The 17,439-nt window shown below is 37.8% G+C and overlaps 1 protein-coding gene across 1 annotated transcript; it reads right to left on the reverse strand.

The window, feature by feature from the left end:
* Positions 1 to 1,472: 1,472 nt before the first annotated feature.
* LOC124530164 lies at positions 1,473 to 16,847 on the reverse strand. Its single transcript, XM_047104158.1, has 18 exons — positions 16,217 to 16,847; positions 16,019 to 16,141; positions 15,613 to 15,790; positions 15,322 to 15,476; positions 15,075 to 15,230; positions 14,460 to 14,680; positions 13,270 to 13,441; positions 12,329 to 12,498; positions 11,433 to 11,715; positions 11,270 to 11,353; positions 10,425 to 10,715; positions 9,615 to 9,811; positions 8,640 to 8,724; positions 7,194 to 7,376; positions 5,321 to 5,506; positions 4,126 to 4,210; positions 3,855 to 4,051; positions 1,473 to 2,516 (listed from the first exon to the last, which is right to left on the reverse strand). Exons 1-18 carry the CDS (start codon positions 16,652 to 16,654, stop codon positions 1,608 to 1,610), a joined length of 4,113 nt encoding a protein of 1,370 aa, XP_046960114.1. The 5' UTR covers positions 16,655 to 16,847; the 3' UTR covers positions 1,473 to 1,607.
* Positions 16,848 to 17,439: the final 592 nt, after the last annotated feature.

Genomic DNA, 17,439 nt, shown 5'->3' on the forward strand with positions numbered 1-17,439 from the left:
TAGATTGTCGGATTGAATTGCATAAAAAGCATTATTAAAAAAAAAGTTAAAATATTTTAATCTTAAAGTATGTCAGTAGATAAAATAGTGCACGGTATTGTTAATACACGCTATCTACTTCGATGCTATTCAATGCAACTGCGAAACACCAAATCAATATATAAAACCAACTATATCATTTTAATGAATATATTTTTTACATTGAAATATAATCATTCAACTACACGACCATGATTATAATATGCAAAAATATTTATTTACTAGCGGTCGTATATATTTCTTCAAATTAATTTGAATAAGCTATAATAAATTCATCATAATGCCTAGCGCCTTAAAAATAACATTTCAATTGTAAAATATGTTTATGAAATCTTATGAATAAGTAATTATTGCAAATTATCATACATATCACAATATATATCAGCAAGCAATGAATAGACGGAATATGTTTAATAAGACACGATTAAAATAACAAACAATCAATTATAACATTTCATTTAGCAAAAATAAACAATTTAAAAATATTCTATAATAGTTTGAATAAGTCTGTGGACGGTAAAATAGCATATGAAACGTAGAAACATGGAAATAGGGCATTTAAACTTATTACATCTATTGACTAGAGAAACAAACTTCGATGAAAACGGTACATATAAAATATAAGTAAAAACAATCAATATCTATAAGTAAATTAAGGCAATTCAGACTAAATTATATAATCATTTACCATTTTTTCCCCTATTAAAAAAATACACGTAATAATGTCGATATGCAAATGTTAAGTATGTTTAACTTATTACTTTTAATACACGCTTCTTATATTTTATTTAATTGTCATACAGTTAAAAGTATAGTAAAAATTGCACTCAATAAATTATTGAAATTATTTTTTTCTAACTTACTCAATGTTTGCAATCAAAACTTAACAATCTATAACTAACAAAACGTATTCGTCTATTATAATCTGAAATTAGGCCAATGAATAATTAAACTACAAAATTTATCTACTAAATGGCAACATTTTAACACAATAATCTTATTAAAAAATAATATCTAAGAATAATATTTTTGTTATAACAATCCTATCAACTCATTTTAAGATATATAAAGTATAGCATACATACCTATTTTCATATATAATATGGGTGAAAATGATACTTGTTAATAGTAAAAACTTGTGTGATGTGACATCTTAATACAGTATTTTAAAAAAACAACCAAAATTATTAAAAATGTGCTAAGTGACAGTTATTGAATTAATAAAATTGACATTATAAAGAAACTACTTACACACGTTGCTATTAAAAATTGTAAAATATACTGATAGCTTAATACGAAAAATTCACACGATTAATATATATCTATACGGATTATAAGTTCATTATTAACTATCGGGGTTTTTGTATATAAACTGTCTACGGTGGGAATATTTTTTTAATTTTTTGAGCTGTAATTTTTTTTTGTTGCATTGTCCATGATGCACGTTGAAGGGCGTCGTTTTAAAACATTAAATGATTTCCAGGTATTGAAATCAAATCTCATCTTGATTCAAAGGACTACTTATGTCACGATGAAATACCAAAACTCCTTTGAATTTTCAATCATCTTCAACCCCAAGTGTCTAAAATTTCATTGCACATATTAAGGTAGAATTTCGGAGACAATATCTCACTATATTGGGCGCAATCATTCGAATACATGATAGCCGCCGCCATTGTATTCGCGTTGGTCTCCATATATTTGCGCAAAACCGATTCCAATTCTATAACATCGAGATCATTGTTCAAATAATAATCTTTTGCGAATCGGAAGGAGGTTTCCCAAAGTTTGCTGTCGACAGGGAAGATACTGATGCACTTGTCTATTATCTCAGCTGCCTGCACCGATAAGTTCGTATCTGTAACATTTGTTACAGATTTGGATATAATTTGCTTCGTTGTATATTTTAATTCGTCACAGCAACATGGAATAGCTTGAAAGACGCCGGGATCCATTATCGGATACGGCTCTTCGTTCAAAATCGTCATTGATATATCTTTAATACGTTTCGACATAATATTAGTGATCACGATTTTTGACTCATCCTTCGTACAGACATTAGAGTCTTCATTGACTTGGTGTGTCACGTAGAATTTGTCATTTTCATAACCTCGATTCAAGTTATCGAGTGAGTATTTAAGGCAGTCCGAATACATTTTCCTGTGATACGATAGTTTGGCGGCCATGTTTAGATTTCCAATTAAATTTTCTTCATTGATCCAGGGTTTGAGGAGCATAATGATGTCGTCGGCCCAGGATTTCTTCTTGAAATCGGCGAGAGAGTTTAGAGGGTTCAATCTTGGTTCAATGGGCTTCCTGTCTATGCCGTCGATATCGAACGGGAACATGATGTGTATCAGATCGACCTCTTGGAATACGAACTTGTTATTCGTTCGGCTCGCCGGTATCTTTATCACTCGCTTCGTTGTCTTCATCATAATAACCCGATTGTTCGGTTTCTCCTTTTCATTGACAGTCTGAAAAAAAAATATAAGTTTCATATTTTGCGTTAGAAGAATGGCATACAAGGTAATATCAATTTAAATCTAAAATTAATTCTTAATAGGCTATTCGACTGGTTTTTAAAATCCATTTTATATTATTTAGTAGAGGTTAAGGAACCCTTTAAAAGTTGTTTTTTTATTTCTCGTACATTTGCCGAAAAATATCATATTAAAAATTCCATATTCAAATAACGCACGAAAACGCTACTTGAACAAAATGGCGCGGCAATGGGGTCGGTGACGTCACTTTGCTGTATTTTAATCTGTGGTACATTTAGAAGCAAAAAGCAAGATTTACAAGAACGTGATTTTATCATAAGCCCGGCCAATCAGGGGCGTTTTGTGTCACGGGACAAAAGCATTATTTTTCGCATTGTCAAATAGCCTATTGTTATACTTTATTGACTACTATATTTCCTAGTATATTTTTTACAGCTTTGTTTTAGTATCTGGTGTTCTTAGTTCAAATAGTCGTAATTACAGTGACAGTTAAATAAATAGTTAATGTTTTCTTAAAGCGTTTTTACGTTATCCGATCAGTTATCGTATATCGGAGCCGTGAGATGAGACGATATTGTTTGTAAGTCTGCTGTACGTGCATTAAAATTATTTTTGCTTGACATATAGGATAAAATACTCAAAAAGAATTTTATAAGCAGAATTCCGGAAAAAAAGCTAAGTAGCTTCCACAATGGGATATGTCCAATTCTTTCTTTGTACAGATTTTTTGCATCTCAAAGATAAATACAGTTAATTAAGTTTTTTATCATATATTCGGCTCTATATATCATGATCAAATCGGAAACAATTTTATCGGAAATATGTGAAAATAGCACAGCGTCGGCTATAGGCTGTCAACTACCGTCGTTTGACAGCGACATCAACAACAACAACAGCCTGTAAATTCCCACTGCTGGGCTAAGAGCCTCCTCTCCCTTTGAGGAGAAGGTTTGGAACATATTCCACCACGCTGTTCCAATGCGGGTCGGTGGAATACACATGTGGCAGAATTTCTATGAAATTTGTCACATGCAGGTTTCCTCACGATGTTTTCCTTCACCGCTGAGCACGAGATGAATTATAAAGACAAATCAAGCACATGCATCAGCGGTGCTTGCCTGGGTTTGAACCCGCAATCATCGGTTAAGATGCACGCGTTCTAACCACAGGGCCAACTCGACTCACACACACTCGACAGCGTCATCGCGTCGGATAATATGGAAACACAACTTACAGTTCGGTGTTATCACATGCCCATATATCTAATATCAATTTATATTTAGAACAAAACATAATCAACTAATTAATTACCTGTAAGTGCATGTTTCCAGTCGCATAAATACGTCCGTCGTCATCAATAAATATGGTGAAGTCCCCTCCGCAAGCTATAAGGGCCTTCATATTTTCGATCTCTTTGGCAGGCGAACTGCTTGACTTCGCATCAGCGTGGGTCTCTGTACGGATTTTAACCTCCGTCGGTATTTGTACTTGTTTACGATCTCCACTCCCTGTGAATAATTATTATTAGTATTTTAGATTGAATTAATTATTGTATTAATTAATTTAAATGCACTGCTTTTACCTAGTTGTCCATCGAAATTAAGACCCCATGAGTAAACCGTTCCAAAGTTGTTTACAATACAGGAATGATGCCAACCAGCGGATAACTGTAACAATCCAATCATTATCATAAGAATATAGTTTTTTCTACTGTTATAATAATAAATGTAAACAAAAAAAAACTATATGACATACGAGCCACGCCAAAAAGGCAGTTTCATGCCGTTTGCTATTACGGCATTCTAGCCTAACAGTTAGGCTACATTTCAAATTCTCGGATAAAAAAGGGCAAAATAGTCGAACAACTTATAACAATTGCACTTGATGCTGAACTTGAGTTAGCGATGAACAGTCGATGAGTTCTTTAATGCGATAATTGGAAACACTCCTGCAGATCCAAACATAGTAGTTATGGCTGATACCCACAGGTGACTACACTACTTAATATATAAACGGACCTAAGATTTATTAAAAGTGTAAGCCTCTTAGGATGTCAAGTTGTTTCAACATTATCAGAAAAATGTGCAGGATCATGTCGTCATGATCAAGTCGAGGACTCGAACACATCCGAACCACAACAACAACAGCCTGTAAATTCCCACTACTGAGAAGGTTTGGAACATATTCCACCACGCTGTTCCAATGCGCGTTGGTGGAATACACGTGTGGCAGAATATCTATCAAATTTGTTACATGCAGGTTTCCTCACGATGTTTTCTTTCACCGCTGAGCACGAGATGAATTATAAAGACAAATTAAGCACATGAATCAGCGGTGCTTGCCTGGGTTTGAACCCGCAATCATCGGTTAAGATGCACGCGTTCTAACCACTGGGCCATCTCGACTCCGTGACCACGAACGCTGTAAAGATTTAAGTGTAAGTAACCTGTTGTGTTTGCCTTAATAAATAAATAAATTAAAAATGCTCGAAACGTCAGGATGATAAAAATAAATAATATACGCGATTTAAATCCGTTAAAACTAGTTTTATTTCAATGTGTAATAATATCAAAAATCTAAGACATTATCCGATACCCATTATCCGATCGCATGTCCCGTAATCCCTCTGAGGAAGGTTAGCTAACGAATCACCTGGACAATCTTCCCGTGCACGTTTTTCGTGTCCACCAGTAGCGGCGACAGGTGCGGGTCGGGCGCCAGCGCGAGCGGGTCGGGCGCGGCGAAATCCCTATGAGGAAGGTTAGCTAACGAATCACCTGGACAATCTTGCCGTGCACGTTTTTCGTGTCCACGAGTTGCGGCGACAGGTGCGGGTCGGGCGCCAGCGCGAGCGGGTCGGGCGCGGGCGCGGGCGGGCGGCCCGAGCGCCGCGCGTGCGTCGCGCGCACCTGCTGCGGGCTCGCCCCCCAGCACCACAGCTGACCTTTCGAAGTTAAGGCCAGCTGGAAATATATGTTCCATTTTTAAATATTTGTCAATTAAATCCAATTGAATAATTAAGTTCTTAATTTATCACTACTTTCTTTATTTTATTAACCTTTTTAAGCTTGTCTATCTCAAACTCAAATAACTTTATTCAATACTAGCTTTTGCCCGCGACTTCGTTCGCGTGGACTTCAGGTTCGTCCCGTCTAGTCTAGTAATCGCTTAAAATCGCTTCGTAAATAAGTCATTATTTCTCGTACAAAGTAAAGGATAAAAAATGGTTATTGTGGGTTATTCCTAAGAGATAAACATATACCATCACGGACTTTTTTGTAGACCTTTTTAAGTTGTACAATACTGTAGTACATCGTTTTGATCTATCTTGTAGGATTCAGTCAGCGTTTGCAATGTAAGCGCAAAAAATGTGTTTTTTTACGACCTCACATTAGAAACCTCAAAAATTGTAGCCTATGTGTTATTCTGATGTATAAGCTATATTGTGGTAAAGTTTCATTCAAATCCATTCAGTAGTTTTTACGTGAAAGAGTAACAAACATCCATACATCCATACATACAAACTTTCGCCTTTATAATAGTAGTACGATAGAAGCATTACATATAGAAGCATTACACTTTCTTATTGATGGTCAATTGAAACATTACCACCGGTTCGGAAAAGTGTGCTATCCAGTATAGTAACCTTTTGCACACAAGCGTTCCTTAATAAAAATTTTTTAATTTGGCAACAGAGGCATTTTTGAACGCTTTCTGGGATCCTGGTAACAGGAGTAACTGGTAACATGTTTGTGTTTGTTCCTTGTACCAATGCTAGTTTATACTAATGAGTATCACATTTTCTCATGAAATCATTAATATTTTTTCGTACATACATAACATTGCAGAATATATATTGAGAAGTAACAGTCAATATCTTGATTTCTTTAAATTTATTCCTTACAGTTATTAAAAACGGGATATTTACCATGTTTTTTATTTGATGGAGGTCGATATTTTGACATTATCTACGAATGTCTTTTTCATGAGAGAGAAAAATCGAGCTACATCAAATAAAAATAAAAAACCTAGTTAATATCCCTAACCTATAAATATAAATAAATATGGGACAACATCACATACATAACTCTGATCCCAATGTAAGCTAAAGCACTTGTTTTATGGAAAATCAGAAGTAACGACGGTACCACAAACACCCAGACTCAAGATAACATAGAAAACTAATTAATTTTCTGCATCGACTCGGCCGGGAATCGAACCCGGAACCTCGGAGTGGCATACCTATGAGCCCATGGTGTATACACCACTCGACCACGGAGGTCGTCATAAAAATAACCATGTTCATTAAAAATCTTATATGGTCTATAATAGTCTAGCCATGCGTTAGCTATCATTCATTTTGACGACCTCCGTGGTCGAGTGGTGTGTACACCGGTTTTCGTGGGTACGCCACTCCGAGGTCCCGGGTTCGATTCCCGGCCGAGTCGATGTAGATTACCATTAGTTTTCTATGTTGTCTTCGGTCTGGGTGTTTGTGGTACCGTCGTTACTTCTGATTTTCCATAACACAAGTGCTTCAGCTACTTACATTGGGATCAGAGTAATGTATGTGATGTTGTCTCATATTTATTTGACCACATCATGTCTCCCTGCTAGCGGCTCCGTATAGGCAGGTGTAACGGCACTCACGTTGTGGAAGTATCCGACGGCGATGGCAGACACGGCGTCGGCGAGCGGCACGCGCAGCGGCACGGCGCTCTTGTCGCGCGCGCCGCCGCCCAGCTGGCCGAACACGCCGGCGCCGCACGCCCACACCTCGCCGTTCTTCATCAGCACCACCGTGTGGCACGCGCCGCAGCCCACGCTCAGCACCTGCCGGCACACTCACTGTCTCACACACACACACACACACACACACACACACACACACACACACACACACACACTGCACACACGCGGTGCTCGCTCGCGGGGCACACTCACACACACACTGCACACACGCGGTGCTCGCTCGCAGCTCACACACACACACACACTGCACACACACGGTGCTCGCTCGCCGGGCATACTCACACACACACTGCACACACGCGGTGCTCGCTCGCAGCTCACACACACACACACACTGCACACACACGGTGCTCGCTCGCGGGGCATACTCACACACACACTGCACACACGCGGTGCTCGCTCGCAGCTCACACACACACACACACTGCACACACACGCAGCTCGCTCGCGGGGCATACTCACACACACACTGCACACACGCGGTGCTCGCTCGCAGCTCACACACACACACACTGCACACACACGGTGCTCGCTCGCGGGGCATACTCACACACACACTGCACACACGCGGTGCTCGCTCGCAGCTCACACACACACACACACTGCACACACACGCAGCTCGCTCGCGGGGCATACTCACACACACACTGCACACACGCGGTGCTCGCTCGCAGCTCACACACACACACACACTGCACACACACGGTGCTCGCTCGCGGCTCGCACACACACACACTGCACACACGCGGTGCTCGCTCGCGGCTCACACACACACACACTGCACACACGCGGTGCTCGCTTGCGGCTCACACACACACACACACTGCACACACGCGGTGCTCGCTCGCGGGGCACACACACACACACTGCACACACGCGGCGCTCGCTCGCGGGGCACACTCACACACACTGCACACACGCGGTGCTCGCTCGCGGCTCACACACACACACACTGCACACACGCGGTGCTCGCTCGCGGCTCACACACACACACACACTGCACACACGCGGTGCTCGCTCGCGGCTTACACACACACACACTGCACACACGCGGTGCTCGCTCGCGGCTCACACACACACACACACTGCACACACGCGGTGCTCGCTCGCAGCTCACACACACACACTGCACACACGCGGTGATCGCTAGCGGCTCACACACACACACACACACGCTGCACACACGCGGTGCTCGCTCGCGGCTCACACACACACACACTGCACACACGCGGTGCTCGCTCGCGGCTCACACACACACCCACTGCACACACGCGATGCACGCTCGCGGGGCACACACACACACACACTGCACACACGCGGTGCTCGCTCGCGGGGCACACTCACCTTACGACCTTGAAACTTGGTCACTAATTGAGGCGTGTACTGATCGTCTATGCTGCCCAGGCAAAGCTGACCGTGGACGCCCCACCTGCAATGTAATGGTTGAGTAATGTCAAACAATCATTGCTCTAATTCCTCATAACATATATGTATACTTCATAATAGGCTATTTGACATTGCGAAAAAATAAATTGTGAATTATTGTAATCAGTGTTTATTATGAGTTTAAAAATGGTTATTTACTAACGAAAGTTGAAAATAATACTTAATTTATTCAAAAATGCAAATTTTCAAACGTTTGTCACGTGACACAAAACGCTCCTGATTGGCCGGGCTTATGATGAAATCACATTCTTGTAAACTTTGCTTTTCTACTATATGTACCACAGATTAAAATACAGGAAAGTGACGTCACCGACCCCATTGCAGCGCCATATTGTCCAAGTACCGTTTTTGCGCGCTATTTAAATATGGAATTTTTAATATTATATTTCTCGGCAAATATGTACTAGAAATAAAAAACACAACTTTTACTGGGTTCCTTAACTTCTACTAAATAATATAAAATGGATTTTAAAAACCAGTCAAATAGCCTATTACCGCAATCATTTCAAAATCGACAAAACAAAAACGTCACAGAAATATAGCTACCATATACATTAAAAAAAAATCGAGGAACCAATTTATGTTACAAATGGGTCCTGCCAGTCCTCCGCATTTCCGCCGCATTGTCGTTTATAGTCGCTATTTTTAAAGTTTAGTTAAAGGTATTTGTGATATAGTATTGTTTGCTGACGATACTCCACTGATCTTTAAGGTTGACAGGAAAAAAACTGACTATGACGATGTGAACGGTGCATTATCACAGATACAAGATTGGTTTATAGTAAATAATTTGGTTTTGAATACTCAAAAAAACAAAATGTGTAGTTTTGTTTTTTGAGTATTCATTCATTCATTTAATTCCAACCGCCTCACCCCCACGTGTAGAGGCGACCGCCGACGTCGACGGCGGCGGAGTGGTAGTGTCCGGCGGCGACCGTCACGAGCGGCGCGGTCCAGGCGTAGGGCACGTGCAGAGCCGCGCCGCCCGCGCTTGCGCCGTCACCCGCCGCGCCCGCCCACTGCGCGCCCACGCCCAGCTGCCCGAACGAGTTGTCGCCCGCCGCGTACACCTACCGCCACACGCACTCGTAACCACCCGCCGCTCGTCAACTACTCTCGAGCGTAATGGCTCCTTCCGACTTATATACTACCTCAAATACCGCACTCACTCACTTGGTGGTAGGGCTTTGTGCAAGCCCGTCTGGGTAGGTACCACCCACTCATCAGTTATTCTACCGCCAAACAACAGTACTCAGTATTGTTGTGTTCCGGTTTGAAGGGTGAGTGAGCCAGTGTAACTACAGGCACAAGGGACATAACATCTTAGTTCCCAAGGTTGGTGGCACATTGACAATGTAAGGAATATTTAATATTTCTTATAGCGTCATTGTCTATGGGTGATGGTGACCACTTACCATCAGGTGGCCCATATGCTCGTCCGCCAACCTATACCATAAAAAAAATTAAAAAAAAACTCGTGTCGTCATTAATACCGCTAATTTACAATAATCAAGTTATGTATGTAATTGTTTCGCAACGCATACGGAATTAAATCCTATATATTACACCGAACCGAGCCCAATTGAAAAAGCACATAATTTTTACTTAGGAATGCTAGTTTAAATTAGCAAAAAATTACCATCACTGAAATTTTCTCACATTACTTCAACATTTCTGACTCACCCCATTCTCCGTTAACAGAAGCGTATGGTGTCTCCCGCAGGCTACGTCAATGACCATACCGGTTAACTCCGTGTTGACGGATGTGTTCGCAACCATTATCGTGGCGTTACCCTCGTCGGTGACCGCCCAGTGTCCAAGGCCACAGGACACCGACCTTCGGGGAGCAAACTGATTCTTCCAGGTCTCGGGCTTTTGCGTGATGTCCGTGTGGATTTCAAGGCAGGGCTGCCGCGATTCTATCGCACACGCAACGTGCATAAATGTTGCTATAAGTTGTAACATTCTTGTAGCCTAAAATAAAATAATACAATAAATCTTTAGGTATTATAGCAAGTGTTTATACATAATCTGTAATTAAAATTTTGAAAAAAAAAATCCTGGTTTTTCTCGGTAGAATTCACGTTCCGAACCGGTTTTTTTAAGAGAGCTTTTAATGTTGTTAGTTAAATAAAAATTATCATGATTTAAATCCTTTATTACGTTCTCTATAAGTTTACATTTAAAAAAAATGATAAGTTACTAATTATTAAAATAATAAAAAGTTAAGCAGAAGTATTCGTTGTATTTGTGCAGAATAAACAAAAAATATTTGTGAATAAAAAATATGTACATAATACAATAATCGGTATAAGAGTCTGTTGTTTAAAATAAGAAAATTAACTAAGGCAAATTAACTACTGGCTCAAGTTTTAATATTGATTAACTATGTCAAATTAATCCAAAATCACCGATTTGAGTTGATATCGTTTTTAATTTTAGATCATCTGTAATCGAGACTACACTACCCTATAGTATAAATATTTCCTAAATAAATATGAAACGACATAAAATTAATTCAATCTTACGTAAATTGATGTAATCCCCTGCTTTAAATCACGCATTACGGGACGAAGTTGATCTTGCAAAGGATTCAACCATAAACATAATCGCTGAAACAAAAGTGAAAAATTATTTTAAAATATTCAAATATAAAATATTTTAAATTATTCAATTTAGTTTAATACATACTTTTAGGATAATTGTATCGAGTTGATTGCATTTCTCGGCGATTAAGTCGAAAAGCCACTGTCCGTTTTCCTCTAAGAGTATCGGCACAAGACACCTATGTTGTAACAGGCACACGATAGCACCTCGGCAAATATCGCTCCTAGATTTGATGGCATTAAGGAGCAAATGCGGATATCCCCTGTGGATGCTGAAGACAGGAACCAATTCCCACAATCCTATAGCTGCAGCCACGCATGTCAACTCTTGGAGTTCCATTGTACTGAGATTCGTGAACTTAACGTCCCTGCAAGTAATTAAATATATAACCAATGTTATACCAAAACTAAGGAAATAATGGCAAATAACAACATTTGACAGCAAATTAGTTAGGAGCTTAATTCAGTGGTGTATCTAGGTGAGGAAGGGCCCCGGTGCATAGAAAAGAATCGGGCCCTTACCCCCTTTTCCCCATGCCTCTTTAACTAATAACTACCCTTCAAAATTATAGATACCAAGTAAGAAATCTTGTGCGCATAGTCGTGTTTTTCCAGCTTCAGAAAATTAAGGTTTAGTTTAGAGGGCCCCCTGACCTCCGGGGCCTTGGTGCACCGCACCACCTGCCCTATGATAGTTACGCCACTGGTTTGATTGATCAATGATATTCACAATGTTATTGCGAAAAAATTTTATTTTGAACGTCGATTAAATTGTTATCATAATTTTGGAAATAAAATTAAAATTTAATTAAGTAATTAATCGTGACGGCCTTGCATTATAAATAACTATATATATTAATCATAAACTCTCCGTAGGGCACAATATTGCTGAGTTATTAGTAAATCGCGTGAAATACATGAATCTAAGATTAGTTTATCTTTTTTCCTACTTCTATTGGAATAGGCTATGAGAGTACTGACATGTCAAAATTTTCCTCGCTATTAGTCCCAATTTTCAGAAGCAATGCAAGAAGTTTAGAAGTTATGGCGGCATTGCCGAGACTACCAACATTGCCTCCTTGCTTGTACATTGAGAGTTCATGAAGTCTTCCAAATACACCCAAGCGAGCTACCCAACCGTCCGGTTGACTCTGAAACGAAAATACTTTTACGTTTCATTAAAAATACCTATAACTATAGGAAGGACATGTCGATAAGTGAGTCGAAATAGCAATATGTCAATACAGAATTGAGGCCTAAAATTTCAACCAATATCGGATAATTTCTTGAAATAGATGCTATTGCAATTCATCCTCCTGCCCTTATACCAATTTGATTTGGGATCGGCGCAGCGTGTCTTCTCCTTCCATACTTCTCTGTCAGACGTCATCTCACAAGTAACATTCTTTCTAACAATATCGTCTTTCACACAATCCATCCATCGTTTCCTTGATCGTCCTCTACTATAGAGAGGTAGAGGATAATTCACATCCATGCTCAAGGCCTTCCTCACAATATGTTCCTCATTCCTCCGCATTACATGCCCATACCATGATAGTCGCCTTCCACATAACTTCTCGGCTATCGGTGTCACTTTCAAACTTCCCCTTTTGTACCCATTCCTTACTCTATCCATTCGCGTAACACCACACATTCCTCTCATCATTCTCATCTCCGGAACATGCAATTATCTTTCAGTCATCCCCTTTGTAGCCCAACACTCTGATCCATATAGAAAAGCAGATCTGATCATGCTATTGCAATTAATTAAATTTAAAATAATTAATTTTTTGTATGAATTTCAAAAAACCTCATTTATTTTTTTTTACATATAGAAACTCTTTGCATCTACATAACTTACAATGTAGTACGAATGCGTTAAGTATTAGTGTTTTCGAAAATTAAAAAAAAAAATGTGTGACCTTGGAGAGCGAGTAGAGGTAGTGCGCGGCGGCCACGCGGCCCCGCGACAGTAGCATGTCGGCCGCCGCGCGAAGCAGCACCGGCACGGGCGCGTCAAGCGCTGCGGCCGACAGCTCCGCGCCCGCGCCCCCGCGCATTATAAGCCCCACCAACCACTCGCACGGTTCGCACCTGTCAGCACAAAATATGGTTTAAGAACTTTATTAATTCCTCAAAAGAAATACATATATTTCACTTACTGAGAAACTATATAAAATAAAACAATTATAAAAGAAGCGTACAGAGACAACAAAGTAAAGATAAAATAAAATATCACACAAAATAGGGTAGACAGATCTTAAAAAATAAACAACGTATACATGCATGTTTCAATTATTAACTTCATAGATTAATAAGTACCAGAAGTGGCATTGATGGATATAGTTCATATGGAAGTTAAGTTTATAATGTTGCAATAAATTACATAAGCCGGTATATGTGTGTATATGTATAAATGTTAGTATGTTTTGTAGTGTAAGTGTATGCAATTATTAATATTATTATTATTATTTTTTTATTATGTTTATTAATTAAATTTAAATTAAATTAAATTTTAGTGTTAATAAGTTAAAAAAATCAAAATCAAAGTATACTTTATTCAAGTCGGCTTTTACAAGAACTTTTGAATCGTCATTTAACAATTAAGTGAAGCTACTACCGGTTCGGAAAGTAGATTCTACCGAGAATAACCGGCAAGAAACTCAGTAGTTACTCTTTTTCAACATTTAAAAAAATACAGTCATGTTAGTTCATTTTTAAGTTAATACAATTATTAAATTAATATATCCTGCCTGGAAGTCAACAGGTATTATCAGGTCAACAGCCGGTCAGCATCAATCAAACAATCTCAAGGGCGATCAGACAACTAACGACATCTTATAGATCAGACGCCGGACCAACAGTTTAACGTAACGGCTTTTCGAGTGATATGATAGATTATCATATAGCGAAAAACAATACGTTAAATGGCAATCATATTTCACAGATCACAATGTTTCGACAGATTAGAATCTATCTCGTCAAATTGAAGTCTAACGAATTTTGTTATCTCACGGTGACATATATACTTCCAACATCCAGACTGCGCGCTGTTAATGAAAATATACCAGCAAATGAATGATATTAGAATGTATATTCTAAGAAAACTCACACAGTGTTTAATACATAGGCTCCACAGGAGGTCACAATGAGACACGGCTCTAATGCAAACCGTGGCAGCTGCAAGTCGCACATGAAGGTGGGTTCCTTCCATCCAGCGGAGACCGAGGTGGGCTCCTTTGCAGACATCAAGTATGCTCGCTGAACATTGCCGATTAATTCAGCAGTCCAAAGCTCTGAGAAGTCCCATTTTAGACCAAGTAGTGCTTCACCCTAAACACAAATATGTTTTATATTTTTAAAACACATTACAACAGACCTGTTATGCACCATTCTACATGGGTATATAAAAAATACTACATAGTTTACTATTTTATTGAAATAATCCAATATGTCTTATGGCGATCGCTTTTTCTGAACACTTTCAAAATAAATCAAAGGAAACAAACTAAAAAAAAAAGTAGTAAAATCCTTATCTGCTATAATGCAACTACATATAATCAAAAATATTTCCTACAAAAGTTGCAATGTTTTTATAATGTATCATTTTAAAACAAATAATTTTAAAAAACCCACAGTGTTGAGTAACTTTGTGACTTTTATTTAATCTAAAACCTAGTACATTTCAAAGAATCTATATTGAATCACAGTAGTCAAACTAACTTACCTGTCTTTGTGAGAACTGAGCACTGTGTATTTCCAATTGATTTTTTCTTAAAAGATATATCAATCTTGGAGAGCAAAGGCCTTGAATATATAAGCCATCATTTTTAATATGAGGTTTAAGTGTTTTTGATGGAGTATCATCAGCTGGGCTTCCCAGCTGCAAATATAATAGAGTATGTTGGGTCATTTCAATGTTTAATATACATCATATTAAGAAAACATTAATATGTGACTAGATATAAACTAACTGTAATAATTCCTTCGTTTATTTCAAATGCTGTTAAAAAATGTCTTCCATTCACATATTGTGCACTCAAAGCCCAACTGTTTGAATTCTTTCGGTTTTTTGGCAAGTATTCTATTGGAGTCAATACATACTCCACAGTTTGTGTTTTGTTTTCATCTGAAAATGAATAAAAAGGTTTTATTAAAAAAAGTTTTTTCTTCTATTTTCCATTAACATAAGGCATTTAGATAAGGCTAATTTTAAGGGAGCTAAGCCATAAATCAACAACAAATATAATCATCAAAAGGCTTGCCTTTAGATCCACTTTGTGTAAAAAATGTTATTTTATCTTTAGATAATTGTTTAATGTAAGACATAAAACCATCTTTCTTCTCCTTATCATTTTGGATTTGCATTTGTTGGAGCCAATTATAGCCAAAAGACCTGTGCTCCAAAACTAACTTCCATTGTTGAGTAGGACCTCCTGAAATCTACCACAATCAAATAAAGTTATAAATGATATTTTTTAATTACTAGCAATATTATATTTTAATCTCAAAAGCTAAATGGCTTAAAAGTTGCCTGGAGTTCATTTCTGTTCTAGGCTATTGTTCCCATTATAAACATTGCAATTTTAGAAAATTCTTATACATTACTACTCTGTATTGTAAAATAGTATTCCATGAAATATAATTAATTAACAGAAAGAAGTCACTTACTAATAGTGCAAGAAGATCCAGTGAGTCATCGAAACAAATTTGTAAGTCAACTATTTCTCCTGGAACCTTAGTTTCCGCAACAACACGTTGTAATTCCAAACAGTAGAATATGACTGATCCTGACTAAAACAAAAGTGTGATTTTTGTTAATTACATTTTCAGAATGCCACCATTACTTGGTCTTATGAAGTTACTTGCCTTTGAAGCTATTATTATTATATTCTCAGATTCTTTTGTAAGCCACCACACTACAGATATAGGTTCCGGAATTTCAAGAAGTGGTAAGACAGTAACACTTGACAATGACCATTTGCAATCAAATGTGTTTTGGGGTATAAACCGAGGTAAAAAAGGAACAAGTAGAATTTTTTCCTCACTGACAATCAATACCCACGTACCACTTGGCTCAAAACACATACAATAAACGGGATTGTCAAGAAAGTCCCAATCATAAACATGATCAAATCTCTCAAACTGTGAATTGATGTATAAAAATAATAACTCTTTGTCGCTAGATAGAGCTAAAAATTTTTTTAAGCCGACTTCGTAGAAACTATGTTTTACGATATCAAACTGTGCCAAAACGTCTAATTTAAAAATGCCAGAAAAATCCAGATTTTCACTTTGTTGAGACATATTAATTGGAGATCTTATAATTTAGTAACAAAAATGTTTCTTATTTATATTAAGTTGCTATTTCAGGTGATTTTCATACGCATGTCGTTTTTATTTTTGAGTTAAAGAAAACACTGCGCATCTGCATTCTGCATTATGCACTTTTTAAAGTATGTAATAATATGTATAATTGTATATAGTTACTGTGTCATTGTCAGTGTCAGAATTTGAGAGATACCATCTGTATTATGAATTATAAATAATCAGTGCTGCCCTTGAATAAATGTAAGAAGTGTAAAATTTTGCTATATCGTAATCCGGTAAATTTGACTAAACTTTTTTCAAATTAACTACAAGAAAAAGTTCAACCTCATTACAAGTTACTAGAAGTCGCAAAAAACAAACAAGCTTAAACTATTTATTTTAACGGTAACAGACACCAGTTCATAAAATCCGCTAGTTCTAGAATAAACTAGAATGAAATTTATGAATAGTATTATATAAAGAGACAATATGTGAAATGAAGAAGTTAAATCCTCTTCATTATCAATAATCTATATTGATAAGTAAAACTAGACGAACACATTTTATGATTTAGCTAGACAATACAAAATTTGAAAATACAAGATTGCTGGGAAGTTGGTGAGGAAAATATTTTATGATTCGTTTTGTTACGTGGTAAACTACAGGCATTTAAAACGCAGTGGTAATATACTCATTTATCATTAAAAGGCATCATATTAATGACAACATTTAAAACATAGTGATTATGTACTCTGCAGTTGTCATAATTTTTTTAGTAGCAA

Source organism: Vanessa cardui, chromosome 6, assembly GCF_905220365.1.
Source record: "Vanessa cardui chromosome 6, ilVanCard2.1, whole genome shotgun sequence".
NCBI lineage: Eukaryota > Metazoa > Arthropoda > Insecta > Lepidoptera > Nymphalidae > Vanessa > Vanessa cardui.